The 20,428-nt window shown below is 44.4% G+C and overlaps 1 protein-coding gene across 2 annotated transcripts; it reads left to right on the forward strand.

Annotated features, from left to right (window-relative positions):
• Nucleotides 1–3,137: 3,137 nt before the first annotated feature.
• On the forward strand, nt 3,138–18,534 carry PSMC1 (proteasome (prosome, macropain) 26S subunit, ATPase, 1). 2 transcript variants are annotated; one of them, XM_011974314.1, is made up of 11 exons: nt 3,138–3,243; nt 5,794–5,847; nt 6,733–6,829; nt 9,590–9,714; nt 9,943–10,128; nt 10,324–10,452; nt 11,334–11,430; nt 14,132–14,321; nt 15,304–15,455; nt 16,099–16,253; nt 18,181–18,534. In XM_011974314.1, the coding sequence occupies exons 1-11, from the start codon at nt 3,241–3,243 to the stop codon at nt 18,313–18,315; spliced, it is 1,323 nt and encodes a 440-aa protein (XP_011829704.1). In that variant the 5' UTR covers nt 3,138–3,240; the 3' UTR covers nt 18,316–18,534. The 2 variants fall into 2 exon arrangements, with proteins under 2 accessions (XP_011829704.1, XP_011829705.1); XM_011974315.1 differs by lacking the exon at nt 6,733–6,829 and having other exon boundaries at nt 3,220–3,243.
• The last annotated feature ends 1,894 nt before the right edge of the window (nt 18,535–20,428 follow it).

Below are 20,428 nucleotides of genomic sequence, written 5' to 3' on the forward strand. Positions count from 1 at the left end.
TTGTGGATCAATCACTGTGTGATTTTTTTTGTTTAGGATATAGGATTGGAAAGAATTGCATGACATTTTCATGACAAAATTATTTTCTTTCCCATTCATGTGAATGAGAATTCTCAGCCCAAACATCTATAAACAATAACTAATGAGACTAGAATTGGTGCTGAACCCTGCCTCATTCTGACATTGTCATATCCATCCATGGATAGGTGAAATGAACACTAACTTACCACAGACTGTATATCATCTTGATCAAGTGTGTACTAGTGGTAACTGATAATAACTCCAAATCCAGAAAACATTTTTAGCATGCAGGACCCAAAAGACACAGAAAATAAAATACATGAAAAAATTCTGACTTATAAACTTTTGCAAAAATGTGCGAGAGGTCAATCAATAAAATGTTTTCCAGCATCAACATACATGATATTAGGATAAAAGTATGCATGATAAATGGAATGGAAATGTTCACTTCAAAGGGAAGAGATGAAAGCAAATATTTTCAATGCTAGAAAAAAGCCTGAGTACATAAGTTTGAAATGGATGAAATATCAAACTATCATGACAGTTAGATTCCTTTGTGTATATACATTAAAGTGTCAATACTTAAAACTTTCTGGCAAGTGGATCATTTGCAGCTATTTAAACGTATATGAAATTTAGATGCTAACCTAGAAATGTGTCAAGAAATACATTTTGCAAATTACTTTTGAGAATGCATGAAGAAATGTGTTTGAAGATCACTGTACCACTCTACCAAGAGATTATATATTTTGAGTGGGATACGGGACCATCTAATATATGCACTGAATGAGGGCGCCAATGGCAATTTGTATATTAAAAAAAAAAATACTAATAAGGCCAGGTGCGGAGGCTCACACCTGTCACACTCTGGGAGGCCGAGGTGGGTTTATCACTGGAGGTCAGGAACTGGAGACCAGCCTGGCCAGCATGTTGAAACCCCATCTCTACTAAAAATACAAAAATTAGCTAGGCATGGGGATGAGTGCCTGTAATCCCAGTTACTTGGGAGGCTGAGGCAGGAGAATTGCTTGAACCCGGGAGGTGGAGTTGAGCCAAGATTGTGTCACTGGACTCCAGCATGGGTAACAGCATGAGACTTTGTCTCAAAATAATAATAATAATCAGAGTAGCTGATACCTAGAGCAATTGTCCTATGCCAGGTGCAATTCTCAGCATTTTACTTTAGTCCTTAAACAATGGCACCATGAGGGAGGAACTATAAAGGTCCCCATTTCACAGACGACAGAACTGAGACACAACAACACAGCTCACTGGTGACAAGGCTGGAAAGGAGACCTGGCGGTGGGGCCCACATTGTTAACCCCTTGGCTGTTTGCCTAGTAATTATTCTTATTTTTTAAATAAAAAGTCATTCCAATGGCTTCTTCCAACACACGAATGGGCCCCTGGGCCACCAGGGTGTGGCTGCCCGGCTTTGTAGACCACTGTTCTGGAGTTCCGGCTCTAAAAATGTGGTGTATGAGCCACCCAGCCTCAGAATCCCTTGGGGTATCCGTTAAAATGTAGGTGTCTGGGCCCTGCCATGGGCCTATAGAATCACAGTCTCTGGGGGATGGCACCAGAGTCTGCATTTTGTCAGCATCCAGACTGGTTCTGATGTGCTTGAGGTTGCGGGAGGGCTATTGAACAGGATGCACACTTGCCTCTGGCACCTGCCCTCTGTCCACCTTGGCCCCGCCCCCTCTGTCCACCCTGGCCCCGCCAGGATGGGAGGCTGGAAATTGCAAGTGGAAAAGAGGGAGAGTTGCAGAGATGGCTGTCAACCAGGTGGGGAGGATTGAGAGTCAGCCATAAGGCAAAATTGATGAATGGGGCCGGGCGCGGTGGCTGACGCCTGTAATCCCATCACTTTGGGAGGCCGAGGTACGCAAATCACTTGAGGTCAGGAGTTCAAAACCAGCCTGGCCAACATGATGAAACCTCATCTCCACTAAAAATGCAAAAAATTAGCCGGGTGTGGTGACTGGTGCCTGTATTCCCAGCTACTTGGAAGACTGAAGCAGGAGAATCGCTTGAACCTAGGAGGCGGAGGTCGCAGTGAGCTGAGATCATGCCACTGCACTCCAGCCTGGGCAATGAGACTCTCTTAAAAGAGAGACACAAAGAGAGAGAGAGAGAGAAGTAGGGTTGCTGTGCATTAAGAGGGCACTCCCTCCATCAGCATGTCCTCCAGAATTAAGGTCTTCAGTTTTAGTCGTCAGCCTATATTTCTTTGCATGTTTCACCATCTCAGGAACCCCATACTTTTCCATGTTATACACAGATTGCCTAGACCTTCCATACCACACTGGCATTGCTTTCAGCATGTGTGAAGGAATAATCATCTTGCCCCATCCTATCATGTGATTTCATGTGTCATGTACACTAGATGCCAAATTTGTTAAGAGGTCGATAGTGCTAAGACTTTCTATTTCTGTGTTCCAGTAATGATAAAAAGGAAGAAGTGTACCTGTTGTGTGTTCATAAGGGAAATATTTTCAGTGTTTCACAACTAAAATCCCTAAATTAATCTGGAGCAGAAAAAAAAAAATCCATCTCTCCAGAAAGATGCAGCATTTTGAGCACTTGTTAATGGAATTTCCAGAAATAGAAGGGATTCTTGCCATTTTTCTGATGTCCTGGAGGGTGTAACAAATGATTAACTTTACCAATCAGCTTCAAGAAGAGGAATTTAAGACATCTGGCATCATCACAAGTCACAGGTCATCAGAAAAAGACAGGTTTAGATGACTCATTACACACACACATACTCCCAGGTGTGCAGGTTAATTCCAGAAGCTGAATAATAACTGAAATATTTGTGCAAATGTATATGTCAACTTCCCGGTTCCAAATGCCATTCCAGTTTTTAGAACAATAAAGTTCTTACCAGTTATAAATTTTGCATAATTTAAATATTGTATATTTTCACGATTGTCCTAGCTCTTTGACAGTTGGGGTCATTGTCTTAAGTTGTTCACTAGCGCCTCATAACGGGTATTCAAAATTTCTTTCAAGTAAAATATTTATAAAGTTCACGTTATGCTTATAAATTACTGCGTTGCCCTAGTTCGCCCGCACAAGCCCTTAGAGCACAACTTGGTCTGCGCACAATTTGGTTCCTATCGGCTTCCGTAGCGTCCCTAACGACTTCCGCCTCTTGCGGGCCGCCGTGGTGGAGGAACTTCCGGCAGCGGCAGCTCAAGTGGCCAAGGCAAGATGGTGAGTGACTAAGGGTTTCTTTCCGCTGGTGGTCGCAGTGCGATGGGGTCGCCGCGGCCTGAGGCGAGAGACAGAGGCGGCTGCCCGAGGAACTGGGACTGCCCTCTTCTCCTCCTGCCGGCCTGATCTTCTCGCCGGGTGGAGGCTCCCAGGGACCGCGCTCAGGTCCACCGCGGGCCAGGGCCGACTAGCGGGCCTTACCCGGGGGTCCTGGGGCCGGGGCTCAGCGCAGAGAGGTCTCCTGCGTGGGCTTGTGGGGCGGCAGAACGGATCAGGTCCCTGGCTTTGCTGCTCCGCCGACCAGGGCTTTGCTGATCCGCGCTGGGAGTTTCGGGGGCGCCTCCTCGAGTCGCCGGGAAAAATGCTTTTTGAGTCGGGCAGCCGAAGGGTGCTGGAGAAGAGGGTGGGATTCGTTCCACCTGAGGAGGGGAGAGCGGAGTCGTGGACGGCCTTTCGGAGCTGGCGGCGTTTGAAGGAGGCCTTAAAGACGCTATTATGACAGGCGGAGCTCAAACGGAAAGGGCCCGTGGTGCAGTAGTAATAATAAAAACAGCTAGCATTTATTCATCAATTCACTAAACAAGTATTTACTGAGCACTTGGTGTTTTCTTGTTGTTGTTGTTAAACTTTTGGCTAGCTTCTGTTCCAGACACTGAGGATACAGGGGGTGAGCGGGATTGATGAAGTCCCTGCCTTCATAGTGCGTACATTCTAGAGCAGAAGGCAGACAATAATCAGAAATATGATGTCAGGGGTGGGGTGGTCATTGTTGTATGGTTATTGTATAGAAAGGGAAAACATGGAGGGGTGGCTGCTTTTTATAGAGTCAGCGAATGTCGCTCTGAGGAGGTGAAATTTGCGCGGACCGAAATTGAGGGAGTAACCCCTGCAGATGTCCGAGGGAAATGTCCAGGCAGAAGATACAGCACATGCAAAGAACCTGAGATGGGAATGTTTAACCTCTATCATGAACGCCAAGAAAGTCAGATCTCATAGAGGTCGTTTTGTTTTTTTTTTTTGAGACGGAGTCTTGGTCTGTCCGGGCTAGAGTGCAGTGGCGCGATCTCCGCCTCCCGGGTTCAAGCGATTCTCCTGCCTCAGCCTCCCAAGTAGCTTCGACTACAGGCGCCCGCCACTACACCCGGCTAATTTTTGTATTTTTGTAGATACGGCGTTTCACTATGTTGGCCAGGCTGGTCCTGAACTCCTGACCTTGTGATCCGCCCGCCTCGGCCTCCCAAAGTGGGATTACAGGCGTGAGCCACCGCACCCGGCCTCATAGAGGTCTTACACGGATTTCTGGGTAGTATTCTAAGCATGTGCCAAGTACTTTTCCAGCATTTTCTCATTTATTACAACAGTTCCCTCGAGGTAATTACTACTGTCCTTATTTTGATAAGGAAGAAATGGAAACACAGTAAGTGGCTGTGCTGGAACACAAACCCCATCGGTTTTTTCTAGAACAGTAGAGAAACACCTGGGTTTTGACATTCAGCAAACCTGAGTGTGATTTCTGGCTCCATCTCTGACAGGCTTTGTGACAACAGGCAAGTCATTTAAGCTCTCTGGGACTTAGTTTTCTTATCTGCAAATGGTGGGGGGGTAATGATAGTACCAATATCGTAGTGTTTGTAAGAATTAAGTGGGATAATACTTGGAGAATATTTAGGACACTGCTTGGCATATAGTAGGGGTTCAGTAATTGGTGTACTTGTTATTTAAGACTGAGAAACATGTAAAATGCCCAAGAGGTGAAGAAGTGTTGGTGTATTCATTTAGAAGTGCTACGTGGGGCTGATCTGAGGGAGCTGAGTGGGCCCTTCTAATCAGGAAGTTCACTCATCTTCATATTTAAAATGCCACCATTTCTGAGACATTGTTCAGTGTTAAGCTTTGTCCTATAACTGAAGGGCCTTTTAAAATCCGGAATCCCACTGAGTTTATTAATACACTAAGTTCTTAACACCTTAAAATGATAGAGCTTTTCAGATTGAGAAGAAAGACCTGCCCGGAAGCCCCCTGACTTTAGGGGTAGGAATTAGATAAGGTGCTATTGGAAAGAAAGTCTTCTGGATCTTGGTGTGATCTAAGTAAGGGGTAAATGATTGGTAAACATTTTCCAAGCGTGTAAAATGACTTAGCTTTCATAGCCTGATTTTATGGAATATATTCTTGGTAGCTTCAGTCTGGTAGTTTCCTATCAAAAGCTGGGAAGCTCCATATTTTCCCCTCAAGAGGGGGTGATCTTAAGACACTCAGCCTCTTTGGTTGTATCTACTTCTCAATAGAGTTGTTCTTGATTCTAAGATGCAATCAATTGCCAGGTGTACCAGTAATCTATCAAACATCTTTTCAGGGAAAAAGAAATTCTGCCACACTAAATGCACACATTGACTGCAAGTATTACCTCTTGCGTTCAGAAATGTTGAAACGAGGGAGAAATGTTACAGACTCACAGGACACGTTACAGACTCACAGGACAGTATGAAGGCGTTCTTTTCAAGTGATCATATTCTGAATTTACATCTGTGTCTGATTTTTCTCCCACAGGGTCAAAGTCAGAGTGGTGGTCATGGTCCTGGAGGTGGCAAGAAGGATGACAAGGTAAATATGCCAGATTTGTCCTGTGATACGAGCAAATTGTAGAAAATGTGGTCTCGGCTGAGAAGTTCTATGGGGATTCATGAGTTTTAAAAAGTAGAGTGATCCAGTAGTTTTTAAACTAGCCTGTCCTACAGATAGAATAAGTATGCTTTTCATGCTTTAGAAAAGGTTATTGACCTAACCATCAAATAGGTATTTAAGTGTGTAAAAGCAATGACCTTATAGAAGTATTAAAGTAAATTGCCTATAATTTTGGTGTCTAATATCCTGAGGTATGAAGATTGCCTCAGGTTACCTAAACTTTTGGCGTATAACTTGATTCTTACCCCTCTATACCTTATTGGAATAATATGACTCATTGTCACTTATGTGTATGGTAAAAAGATTACATTTATTTTCATTTATTATTATTATTTGAGATGGAATCTTGCTCTGTCGCCCAGGCTGGAGTGCAGTGGTGCGATCTTGGCTCACTGCAACCTCTGCCTCCCAGGTTCGAGCAATTCTCCTGTCTCAGCCTCCCATGTAGCTGGGATTACAGGTGTACACCACCACACCCGGCTAATTTTTGTATTTTTAGTAGAGACAGGGTTTCGCCATGTTGGCCAAGCTGGTCTCAAACTCCTGACCTCAAGTGATCTGCCTGCCTCAGCCTCCCAAATTGCTGGGATTACAGACGTGAGCCACCGTGCCCAGCTTACATTTACTTATCATATTTACTTATTAAGATTGCAGGAATGTGAAACAAGTCAGGTTTTTAATAACATCCTAAAAGATAAAGAAAATTGTACCACCTGAAACAGATGATGGTGGTACAGAAATAAATTTGTGTTTTAATATGATTTTCATGTGACTTTTTTTTTCCTGCTGTTCTAACAACTCAAGGACAAGAAAAAGAAATATGAACCTCCTGTACCAACTAGAGTGGGTAAAAAGAAGAAGAAAACGAAGGGACCAGACGCTGCCAGCAAACTGCCACTGGGTAATGACATGGCTCCTCCTTGCCATCTTTCCAGTTCTTAGGAGAAACCATCTCTGTGCATGCAGCTTAGAGTCTGAAAGGGGAAACAGGAAGTAGAAGGCAACTGAAGCTCTAGCTTTGTGATTCAATTTCACCTGACTCTTGAGTGTGACATTCCTCTAGGTTGGCATACAAGTTATCTTTTGTTTTAAAATACAGTATTATATGATTGTGTCTCACTTTAAGAAATGTCACCATTTTTCTTTAAAGGCTCCTTTAGTGGATTAAAAGTATAGTGTTAACTTGGGAGGCTAAGGCAGGAGAATCGCTTGAACCTAGGAGGTGGATTGCAGTGAGCCAAGATTACGTCACTGTACTCTAGCCTAGATGACAGACCAAGACTCCATCTCAAAATAAATAAATAAATAAAAGTATAGTTTTAAATTACAAAACGCAGGTTGAACTTTAGTAACTCAGAATCATGTGTATTTGAAATGAAATGCCACTGTGTTGAAATTCAGATCATGCAATGCCTGAAGTTACAATAAAATTTTTCAATGGCTTCCTGCCGAACATAGAATAAAATTCATACCAGGCAACCTGACCCAGCCCACCTCTCCGATCTCAGCCCTGCCACTCCCCCTTGCTCATTGGACACACTGCCTGCCTTATGTTTTTTTTGACTTTTGTACATATCAGGGCCTTTGCCTCACTCATTCCTCTGCCTAAAATCTTCTTCTTCCCCCAGTTCTTCTCATGGCTACTTGCTTCGCATCATCTCTCAGGCTTCAGCTCAAATACCTCCCCAAACCCTCATCTAAATATGCTCCTCCCTGCTTAGAAGAAAAAACTAAGAACAAATACTTAAACTACTTTAAAAAACATTGTTCAGTTAATTGAAGGAAATCAGTAAAACCAGCCATTAGTCTACCGTAACGAATTGGTATGGTGTTGGTACAGAAAAAGACAGGCTACCAGAACAGAGTAGGAAGTCCAAAAACAGTCATGTTACATGGATATTTAATATACACTGAAGGTGCCACTTCAGGTCTGTGGGGAATAGGATGGGTTATTTAACATGCAAGGCATTTCCATCAGAGAAACGCAAATCAGATACCATCTCACACCAGTTAGAATGGCGATGTGGAGAAAGAAATGGGAACACTTTTACACGCTGGTGGGACTGTAAACTAGTTCAACAATTGTGGAAGACAGTGTGGCGATTCCTCAAGGATCTAGAACTAGAAATACCATTTAACCCAGCCATCCCATTACTGGTATATACCCAAAGGATTATAAATCATGCTTCTATAAAGACACATGCACACGTATGTTTATTGTGGCACTATTCGCAATAGCAAAGACTTGGAACCAACCCAAATGTCCAGTAATGATAGACTGGATTAAGAAAATGTGGCACATATACACCATGGAATACTATGCAGCCATAAAAAAGGATGAGTTCACGTCCTTTATAGGGACATGGATGAAGCTGGAAACCATCATTCTCAGCAAACTGTCGCAAGGACAGAAAACCAAACACCACATGTTCTCACTCATAGGTGGGAATTGAACAATGAGAACACTTGGACACAGGGTGGGGAGAATCACACACCGGGGCCTGTTGTGAGGTGGGGGGAGTGGGGAGGGATAGCATTAGGAGATATACCTAATATAAATGACGAGTTAATGGGTGCAGCACACCAACATGGCACATGGATACATATGTAACAAACCTGCATGTTGTGCACATGTACCCTAGAACTTAAAGTATAATAAAAAAAATTTTTTTAAGTATATATAAAAGGCATTTCAAAAATTTTTGTCCAAAGAAAATGAAATTAGATTCTTGACTCTTGCCAAATGGAATACAGGTATATGTGTGAAAATAAATAAATGAAAATTAACCTTAGGGAAGAAGAAAGTTTTTGAAGTAAATGGGAAAACCCAGAAACCATAAAAGAAAAGGTTGACATATTTGTCTATAAAAATGATACAATTCCCAGCACTTTGAGGGGCCAAGGCGGGTGGATCACGAGGTCAGGAGATTGGAACCATCCTGGCTAACACATTGAAACCCCATCTCTACTAAAAATCCAAAAAGTTAGCCGGGTGTGTTGGCACGCACCTGTAATTCCAACTACTCAGGAGGCTGAGGCAGGAGAATCACCTGAACCCAAGAGGCAGAGGTTGCAATGAGCCGAGATGGCGCCACTGCACTCCAGCCTGGGTGACAGAGCAAGACTCTGTCTCAAAAAAAAAAAAAAAAAAAGACACACTTCCTATGTGACTTGAGACTTCAAAGCCAAAAGAAACAATAATACATGGAAAACATATTTGCCATATATGTGATGAACAGGGTTAATATCCCTGATATTTCAAAATTCTACAAATAGATGAGTGTGTATACAGCCAGCATGCAACAGTGTATATACTGGACTGAGAAACATATGTACCTTTTTATTAGTACCTATGGGAAAAAATGAACCAGACCCAGGTATCTGATGGGTCAGTAGCTTTTTTCTTCTTTATACAGATTATTCAGCCAGGGTATGTCATTTGGGGCTAGCTATTTGGTCATAAACCCCATCCCCATTTTGAAAGTCTTGATTATATAACGGCCAAACTCCCCTTTCCATTTTGGCACCTGCTTACTTAGAGTTACTTAACTGAATTTTTCTGAAGCTATCTTCAACAAAAATGAGCTTATTTTAAAATCTTAATTCCTTTCTTGCAAACTTCAGGGTCCACGTATAATGAAACTTGATATTTTAATTTCAGTGACACCTCACACTCAGTGCCGGTTAAAATTACTGAAGTTAGAGAGAATTAAAGACTATCTTCTCATGGAGGAAGAATTCATTAGAAATCAGGAACAAATGAAACCATTAGAAGAAAAGCAAGAGGTGAGTTGAAAAGTTACTTCATTTTCTTTTTTACAAATTGAATTCTATTTAGAACCTAAAATTGTCAACAAATAAATGAAATTCAAGTAGTTGAACCTGTCCAGGCTTTCATGAAGTATTATTAGTTGCCTTTTACGAGCATCAGCTGCTTTGCAAATCTAGCGAACTATCAGGATCATCTACTTTTAGGTCTAGTCTGCTTTTTTTCCTTGGCATTTTCATATATAGGAGGAAAGATCCAAAGTGGATGATCTGAGGGGGACCCCGATGTCAGTAGGAACCTTGGAAGAGATCATTGATGACAATCATGCCATCGTGTCTACATCTGTGGGCTCAGAACACTACGTCAGCATTCTTTCATTTGTAGACAAGGATCTGCTGGAACCTGGCTGCTCGGTCCTGCTCAATCACAAGGTGAGGTGATAGTCTTTTTCAAAAGCCCATGGAAGTGCTTTCTCTTTTCACTTAGATCCATCTTCCTGTCCCATGGAAGTAGATCACCAAAGCACTCCTGAGGCAGGAGAAGGATGTCATGATTGGCATTGCATTGCTGTAAACAGATCCAGCGAACCTCAGGTTCCTGTGTTAAACCTTGATGTTTCCTGTTAGGTGCATGCCGTGATAGGGGTGCTGATGGATGACACGGATCCCCTGGTCACAGTGATGAAGGTGGAAAAGGCCCCCCAGGAGACCTATGCGGATATTGGGGGGTTGGACAACCAAATTCAGGAAATTAAGGTATGATTGGTAACCATCTCTGGGTTTTTTCTGAGTTTTGGTTTCTGCTGTCCCATTTAGGATACTTTGGAATTGTTTGATATGTTTGCTTGTTTATTAATCAAACCAGTAGCTGAGACAGAGCTTGCCAGTTGTGGTATTTTTGTATTTGTTAATACTGAGTTAGGTGATAGAAATAACAATCAGTTGTGTGATGGTTCCTGCAGCAGCTGCAGCTTCATTCTTTTTATATGTAATGTTGACTGCATTGTCTGTGTGAATATGTAATGTTTCTGACTGTGTTGACTTCAGTTGTGTTTATCTGGAAGCCTCCAGTGCTTTGTGGAGCTAGCATGTGTACTTGCACACATTTAGACAGTGGTGGGGTTGGAGCATAATCCCAGTGCCTTCAGCGGCCCTGGGGGCTGCAGGGGATATGGTCATTGAGGATGGCTGTGGGCTGTCTGCATGTTCTTTCATAGGGAAGTCATTCCGAGCCATCACAGATCTCTGCCAAGGACCTCTGAGGCAGCTGGGAAATAGCCATGATGTCCCTAGATGGGAAGAGCCTTTCCCGGTCCTATCTGTAGTTTAATTGAAAAGGGTGAACTTTAGCTTTCTTAAGTCTCTCTTGCTCAAGAAGAGCTCCAGGCTGACTTCTACTAGAAAGTAAAAGGGGAATTGGGTGTGACAGGGAGATGGAACGGGTGCAGGGAACTCAAGTAGGACAGGTGTCATCTTCAGTATGTCTTTGCCGCTAATAGAAATCAAGCACATTGTCTCTAAGAAGAGGAATTGAGATTTTTACTTATTTTTGTTGAAAGCAAGATATTCTTATGTTGCCAATTAGTAAATATGCTAATAATTTCAGTAAAGCCTTTCATTTTTACTACTTTTCATAGGAATCTGTGGAGCTTCCTCTCACCCATCCTGAATATTATGAAGAGATGGGTATAAAGCCTCCTAAGGGGGTCATTCTCTATGGTCCACCTGGCACAGGTATGCTCTGTTTTTGACACTTTCCAGGCACCCAGCTGGTCTCTTGAGTAGCAGCATTGGCTAGTTATAATTACTGAACTAGTAAGTGAGGACACCACAATTCCTTAGTTTAAAACAGGGCTGCTCAACCTTGTCTACATGTTGGAATCACCTTGGGAGCTTTAAAAATACTGATGCAAAAAAAAAAAGCCTGAGCAACCTGGCGAAACCCCATCTCTATAAAAAATTAGCCGGGTGTGGTGGTGCATGCCTGTAGTCCCAGCTACCCAAGAGGCTGAGGTAGGGGGATCACTTGAGCCCTGGAGGTCGAGGCTACAGTGAGCTATGATCACACCACTGCATTCCAGCCTGGGCAACAGAGTGAGAACCTGTCTCAAAAAAAGAAAAAAAAAATATGGAAAAAAAAAAAAATGATGCCTGGCCCCATCCCCAAAGATTTTGATCTATTCATCTGGAGTATGACCAAGCCTGGGAGCCATAGTGGAGAAGTGCTACTTTAAAAGCTCTATTCTGAGCATGGTGGCTCATGCCAGTAATCCCAGTACTTTGGGAGGTCAAGGTGGGTAGATGACTTGAGGCCAGGAGTTCAAGACCAGCCTGGCCAATGTGGCGAAACCCCATCTCTACTAAAAATACAAAAACTGGCTGGGTGTGGTGGTGCACATCTGTAGTCCAGCTACTCGGCAGGCTGAGGCAGGAAAACCACTCGAACCTGGGATACAGAGGTTGCAGTGAGCTGAGATCATGCCACTGCATTCCAGCCTGGGTGACAGAGCGAGACTGTCTCCTAAAAAAAAAAGCTGTATTCTGCGGTATCAGATTCATTTAAGCACAGTCATTTGAGAGAATTGACAGTGTTCCTAAGAGGATCCATGCTGAGGGGTGCCCACAATGGAGAGACTGGGAGACGCCTGTACCCAGAGGCCGAGAGCTAGAAGAGATCGCTCTCCTACAGCCCCTCAACTTACAGCTTAGGAAATTATGTTTCAGAGCGGCCAGTGACTAGCCCAAGGCCCCTCTGGGAGTTGAGCTAGTAACAGGGCTGGAGCTGGAACACAGGCCTCCTGACCCACAGCTGTAGGCCCCCTGTGGGGCTCTAGTACTAAAGGGGCTGCGGTACAGGGCTGGGAGGCAGGACTGGACAGGCAAGTCTGTCAGAGGAGCAGGCAGCTTGTTCAGTGAGCCCTCTGACCACAGAAGCAGCCCAGTGGCTAGACTTGGCTGCTTCTGCACTGTAAGATCCTATCCACTGAAAAGGTCCTGTTTATTTTCTGTTCACCTTCCCTCACTGATGCTTTCAGGGAGCAGTTCAGCCTTTGCATCTGCTACTCTGCCTGTCTAAAAGGAACATCATTGCCACATGTTGCAAAGCTGAGCTTTGTGTCAGCCATCCCATTTCTGGGAAGTCTTCCCTGTCACATACCAGCTAGCCGCCTCCACACTCCTGTGCCAGCCTGAGGCTGCCAGTTCTACCCCTAACTGCCTCTGTATCCTGAGGCACCCACCCAGCTCTTGCCAGGGTCCTCACAGACCACCAAAGGGTTCTAGGTCTTCCAATTCAAAAATTCTCAGGTTGGGCACTCTTTGCTGACTCTTGTTTTTCTTTTCTTTCTTTCTTTTTTTTTGAGGCGGAGTTTCACTCTTGTTGCCCAAGCTGGAGTGCAATGGCATGATCTTGGCTCACCGCAACCTCCGCCTCCCGGGTTCAAGCGATTCTCCTGCCTTAGCCTCCCGGGTTCAAGCGATTCTCCTGCCTCAGCCTCCTGAGTAGCTAGGATTACAAGCATGTGCCGGCTAATATTGTAATTTTTTTAGTAGAGACAGGGTTTCTCCACGTTGGTCAGGCTGGTCGTGAACTCCCGGCCTCAGGTGATCCTCCCGCCTCAGCCTCCCAAAGTGCTGGGATTACAGGCGTGAGCCACTACGCCCGGCCGGCTGACTCTTGTTTTTAACCTGAAAGTGAAATATCAGCAAGTAGAGCAGTATTGGAAATGATGTTTGAGCTCTTCCCTGAGATCAGTGGGAGGAACTGCCTCTGCCTTGGAAGGGCATGTCACAGCAGCTCTCATTGTGGGCTTCATCAAGAGCTGGTCCTGTCTCAGCTGTCTGAGCTGGCAGCAAGCCCACCCAGTAGCTACTCTTCTGGAGCAGCGGGCACTGCATGCCTGGAGCTCAGGAACACTGTGTGTGTCTCCTTAGGGCCAAAGCTAGGATTCCCAGACCTTTTTTTCCAGCACTGATCGTTTCCTAGGAGTTTAGTTTGGCTCTCCAGCCCTGGGTTGGGTGGGTCAGGTTAATGTATGCAACTTTGAAGGGGCCCAAGAAAGGCTCAACCAGAGAAAAAAATGAGATTTATTTCATTAATAGTACGAAGCATTTCTTCATACGGGTAATTATAGTTCGCAGTTCTTCAGGGGAAACTGGGTCAAGGTTGGAAAATAACCAAGTAAAAAGTATTTTCTGACGTTATCATGATAAGTTTAGGAAAATAGCTAAGGATAATCCAAACATGTTAGTAGATTTTTCTAAATGTCCTCTTGTCTACTCAGGACAACGGAATGTGGTGACACCTGAATTGGTGACATGCCTTAGCATGGGGGCCCACCTGTTTTTGGTGTCCATTTAAGGTGGTAATGATACGAGTTTTTAAGTTAAAACAGCACTTGAGGTGTCTTTTTAAATCTTTTTTCATCTAAAATAGGTAAAACCTTGTTAGCCAAAGCTGTAGCAAACCAAACCTCAGCCACTTTCTTGAGAGTGGTTGGCTCTGAACTTATTCAGAAGTACCTAGGTGATGGGCCCAAACTCGTACGGGAATTGTTTCGAGTTGCTGAAGAACATGCACCGTCCATCGTGTTTATTGATGAAATTGACGCCATTGGGACAAAAAGGTAGACTTTCTCATGCTTATTTTGCCTTGTTTAGAGGGAACACCGCATAGTTCTTCTCTTGAGAATGAACCATCTCGGGGGGCTCTCTCTCTGGCCACAGTTCTTGCCGTGCGTGGCCTTCCATGGATGCTTTAGGCTCTGCTCTCCCAGGAGCCAGGTAACAACTGCCCAGGAGCTGTGAACGTCTGGAAATTGTTCAGTTGTGAATAACCATGTCTTGAGCACACACCCTGAGCCAGGACCATCTGGACTCTAGGGACACAGCTGTGAGCACAACAGCCTCTGCCCTGGAGGAGCTCACAGTCAGGTTGTAGGGATCAGACACCAAACATGAAAACAAAATAAATGATACAGTTTCAGGCACAGAAACTGCTATGGAAAAATATGATCTGTAACTTGGCTGATGGGGAGTGTCAGTCCATTTGTGCTGCTTTAACAAAATGCCTTGGGACTGGTATTTTGTATAAAGAATAGAAAATGTATTTCCCACAGGTCTGGAGGCTGAGCAAGCCCAGGATCAAGGCACTGGCATTGATGTCTAGTGAGGGCTGCTCTCTGCTTCTGAGATGGCACTTGTTCTGCAAAGGGGACAAATGTTCAGGAGACAAACGGAAGAGCAAAAAGGGCCTATGCTAGTTCCCTGCAGCATTTTTGTAAGGAATACATGCTGTACAAGGCCTTTTTTTTATAAGGAACTCATGCAGTATAAGGCTCTGCCTCATGCCTTATAGCCCTTTCCAAAAGGCCTCATCTCTTAACCACCCAGTAGGGATTAAGTTTTAACACATAAATTTGGGGAAATACATTCAGACCATGGCAAGGGGTGCTGAATTTATTTTTTTCTGAGCGTAATTGAGGGAGTGCCATGTGAGTTTAACAGCAATGTTTGTTAAGGTATTTTGTCACAATGAGGTCTTTGCTGTAATTCCTCTTGAGCAGGCGATCAGTTGGGTCTTCATTCCTTCCCTTTTTTTCCCCAAAGATATGACTCCAATTCTGGTGGGGAGAGAGAAATTCAGCGAACAATGTTGGAACTGCTGAACCAGTTGGATGGATTTGATTCTAGGGGAGATGTGAAAGTTATCATGGCCACAAACCGAATAGAAACTTTGGATCCAGCACTTATCAGGCCAGGTTAAATCTGCTTTTGTTTCATCGTGGAGATTAATGTGTTTATATATTTAAGTGTGCTTTGGGAGGCCTATAAAATGATACATAAAAAAGCAAAAACTGCAGTGAAACTTAGGATAATTTACCAAAAATAGGTCCCCTTGAGATGAGAGTTAAAACAGAACACGATACAGTCTGTGCACCTTGGCCCTTTGAATTCCAGTCTTATGTCTTGATCTTTTCTTTTCCATAATATTCCCTTTTTAGCCTCAATAACTGGCTGCTTTTTCTGGAAGAAATAATTCATGTGATGGTAGGATTTGTTGTTTTTACATTCAGGTAGCATCAGAAGAAACAGTGATTTGTTTGCTGTCTTTTGTAATGTTTCTAACACGATAGGTCTGTCCAATTTCACTCAGGAATTGCTCCTCTCATTTATTTCTGAAGGTACCAAAGTAGACAGAGTTTCTTTTAAATGAAGAGAATTCAAATGTAGAAATTTACAAACTACAAAAATGTATGGTTACTTTTTAAGATTTGGACATCCTTCCCACAGAATACTGTCTGACTGAAACTTCATATGTAAGGAGATGGGCTGAGGCCTCTGAGCCATGGCCAAGCCTGGGTTTTGATGGTGGTGTGACTTAAAAACTTTTCGTACCTGCAGGCCGCATTGACAGGAAGATTGAGTTCCCCCTGCCTGATGAAAAGACCAAGAAGCGCATCTTTCAGATTCACACAAGCAGGATGACGCTGGCTGATGATGTAACCCTGGACGACTTGATCATGGCTAAAGATGACCTCTCTGGTGCTGACATCAAGGTGAGAGCCTAGCCGTGTCAGCTCATTTCTGAGAATGTGGCCGTCAATCAGGAAAAAGTCTGTATGTGCTCTTGGGATGGTGGTTGGCCTGGACAGATGGGTGTCTGTATTTTAATCATCATATTGGTTTATGATTACATCCAAATAGTGTATGTGCTTGTTATCTGAAGTCATTTTTAATGCATCATTTTATGCAGTGAATGACCCTAAGGCTGTAGCCACAAGGCTGAGTTGCTGGTACTAAGCTGCCTTAGGCCCAGGTGACTTTCTCAAGGTGTGTCCAATGTAGCTGCTCAGTCCCAGGTCAAGGGAAGGGTATGTCCTGGGAGAACTCTCCCCAGAGCTGCAGAGTGGGGACCAAGCACCCACCGCATTCATGTCCCAATCTGTGTTCTGGAAGGTTCTACCAGATTACACCTCTTGGTTTTATGACAAATGTACATGAGTTAGGACATTTCCTCCCAGCTGACCAGAATTTACAGCAAGGCCTGGCAGTGTTGAATATGGGTTCAAGCTGCTTTCCCTGGGAAGAACTGGGTTTTTGTCGGTCGTAAGTGCCATGGTTAGGTAGGGACAGCACAAGCAGTGCCTTTCCAGGTCAGCACCTGCCCTGAGCCCACGGATCATTGGCAGTTAGTCGTAGAGAACTAGGTGTCTCTGTTGGTGAGTAAAATCTATCTTCTTTTTTAAAAACTGAAAGATCTTAACATTTTATTTTTAAGATAAAAACTTACTTTGACAATTTTCAAGCCTTCAAAAGAGTTGCAACAATAGCACAGTGATTTGCCAAGAGTTAACATTTTACCCATTTGCCTTTTCTCTTTCTATACACAAAACTTTCACCCGAACCATTTGAAGTAAATGACCTCATGGCCATCACCAAACAAACTTCTGTGCCAGGATTGTGTTTTTTCCCACATCATGTTTTTGCCACAGTAATTACTGGCCAAAAGAAAAAGAAAACAGTAATAATAACCCATGTAACATGTTCATTTGCTGTCCCTCTCTATCTGTTTCCTTCATTTCTCTTTCCTTTCTAAACAGATCAGGCCTAAAACAATAACAGTAACCCATGTAACATGGGTTATTGTTTTCTTTTACTTTGGGCAAGTAATTACTGAGAAATTAAATAGATTGGAATAAATGCTATACTCTATAGTATTACTCCATAGTATAGATACTGCCACTTAAGAGTATCTAACCAGAATACATGTTCTCTTATGACTATAGGTAAATGAAATAGACATATACTGTCAATTGCCTCTAAGTTTCAGGGCATAATTTCGTTTGTTTCCTAGGAATATTATTCTCTTTAAGGAAAGTGGTGCTGTAAGAATTTACTGACCTGCCAAGCCACATAGCTTGTTAGAACCTGAGCCAAAGCTAGAACCCACAGCCCCGACCCTTGGGCCAGTCTTCTTAGTTACAGTAACTCCCAGTTTAAGCCACTTCACATCCTTTCAGAAAATAGGATGCTTAAAACATTTTTAAAAACATCAAAATCTTTCCCAAATAAGCAATTTGTGTTTAGTCTAGGTGTCTCATGCTTTATTTCGGAATAGATTTTTTTTTTTTTGAGATGGAGTTTTGCTTGTTGCCCAGGCTAGAGTACAATGGCATGATCTTGGCTCACTGCAACCTCCGCCTCCTGGGTTCAAGCAATTCTCCTGCCTCAGCCTCCTGAGTAGCTGGGATTACAGGTGCCTGCCACTGTCCCTGGCTAATGTTTTCTATTTTTAGTAGAAACGGGGTTTCACCATGTTGGCCAGGCTGGTCTTGAACTCCTGACCTCAGGCGATCCACCTGCCTTGGTGCTGGGATTACAGGTGTGAGCCACTGTGCCCAGCTTCAGAATAGCGTTTTCGGAATTCCTTGTTAGAATAAAAATAAGTATTTCACTTTCTGAACACACTGTTCTTTCTTACAGGCAATCTGTACAGAAGCTGGTCTGATGGCCTTAAGAGAACGTAGAATGAAAGTAACAAATGAAGACTTCAAAAAATCTAAAGAAAATGTTCTTTATAAGAAACAGGAAGGCACCCCTGAGGGGCTGTATCTCTAGTGAACCACGGCTGCCATCAGGAAAATGGTTGGGAAATTTCTCAATCCCTGAAAGGGATGAGGTTGCGGGAGTTGCCCAGAGGAATCCGTGTTCCCATTGATTTTTATTAGCAAAGCATCCTGTGTCTTTTGGAGTACGATGTGTAAGTGCCCATTGGGTGGTCTGTCTGTTGGTCACTGTGCAGCAGTCTGCTTCCCAATAAAGCGTGCTCTTTCACAAGCACTTCCTGTTTCTGCAGTCTCCACACACACCTACCGCTCAGCAGCAGCCTGTGGGTGGACCCAGCTGCAGGGAAGCCTGTGGATAGGAACTCAGGCTGCAGTCACAAGGAGTGTGGACCTCACTATGCGTTCCCCGCGTCACACCCCCAGAGCTGGCGTTCAACAGTAATTACGGCGGGAAATGGTCACTACCACAGAGCCAGGGATATTCCTTGTTTAATAAAGGCTGAGTTAATGTGGCTGTTGCTTCTAAAGGAAGTCCAGCATTCCTTTTTGGAAGTTTTGTGGACCATGCGTGTTTCAGCACTCTGAGGGCAGAAAATAACTACTGGTGTTCCCAAGAGACTGAGGATTCCTAGAGATATCTTGAAAGCCCTTGTTCTTGGGCTTAGAACCCTCATCCCTTTCAAGGTGTTCAGAAACATGTCAGAACTTCCCCTTCCCTTTCTCCATCTATTTCCTTCATTTCTCTTTCTGAACAAATCAGGCCTAAAGCTATTAAGTGGCGCAGATCAAGGTAAGCATTCCCTCGACAGGTGGCCTGGCGTGGGTTGTAGGGGCCCATGTTGAATGAGGAGGGTGTATTCGTTTTTCGTTAATACCATAACAAGTTACCGCAGGCTTTGTTTAAAAACAGCACAATTTGGCCAGGCACGGTGGCTCATGCCTGTAATCCCAGCACTTTGGGAAGCTGAGGCAGGTGTATCACAAGGTCAGTAGTTCGAGACCAGTCTGGCCAACATGGTGAAACCCCATCTTTACTAAAAATACAAAAATTAGCCATGCGTGGTGACGGGTGCCTGTAGTCCCAGCTACTCAGGAAGCTGAGGCAGGAGAATCGCTTGAACCCAGGAGGCGGAGGTTGCAGTGAGCCAAGATTGCATCGCTGCACTCCAGCCTGGGTGACAGAGCGAGACTCCGTCTCAAAATAAAATTAAATTTAAAAAAATAAAAATGAAGACCACAATTTAATCTCAGTTCTGTTGGTCAGAAGTCCAACACGGTGTCTCCAGGCTAAAGTCATGCTGTTGGCAGGACCGTTCTCTCTGGCGTCTCTAAGGGAGAATCCGTTTCCTTGCTGAGCATTGTTGGCAGAATTCTGTTTCTTGGAGTTGTGGGGCCGAGGTCAGCATTTCCCTGCTGGCTGCCAGCTGAGGCCTTTGCCCGTCTGTGAAGGCCACCCTCCCTCCTGACTCGCGGCCCTTCATCTTCCGCCTGCAGCAGCAGGCCCAGTCCCTCTCTCCAGCTGACCCTTCTTTCTCTCTGCCTTTTCTACTCTTACGGACCCTTGTGATTACATTGGACCCGTGCAGATAATCCAGGATAATTTCCCTGTTTTAAAGTTTACAATCTTAATTTTTATCTGCAAAGTTCCTTTTGCCATGTAACATCCACAGGTTCCAGGGCTTAGGGTGTGGCCATCTTCAGGGGCGCCACTCTGCCTACCACAGAGGACATTCACACATGGGGGTGGCCCAGTGCAGGGTGAGGACAGGGTGCTCGTGGGGAAGGCGGGTGTCAGCCCAAGCAGGGTGTGGAGCTGTCTGTGTGGAGAAGCCCCACAGCACGGGGACTCAGCATGGGCAGGGGGAGGGTGGCATCCATGTGGGGTGTACGTGCAGGGCTGGGGTGATCCAATACGGGGAGTCAATATGGGCAGCCTGATGTGCAGTACGAGAGCCCAAGTGGGTGAGGAAGGCATCTGCAGGGACGGGCTGGTGGCAGGGGAGGGAGGCTGCTTATGTATGGAGGCAGTCAGGTAGGGAAACAGGACGGTGGGCGCCAGGTTTCTCTGAGGAGTTAGACACAGAAAGGAGAAAACGAGAAGGACCCCTGTCCACTGGGAGCGCCTAGGAACAGTGACACCCCAGCTGCAGCAAGCGCCCCTAGAC

Source organism: Mandrillus leucophaeus, unplaced genomic scaffold, assembly GCF_000951045.1.
Source record: "Mandrillus leucophaeus isolate KB7577 unplaced genomic scaffold, Mleu.le_1.0 Scaffold144, whole genome shotgun sequence".
NCBI lineage: Eukaryota > Metazoa > Chordata > Mammalia > Primates > Cercopithecidae > Mandrillus > Mandrillus leucophaeus.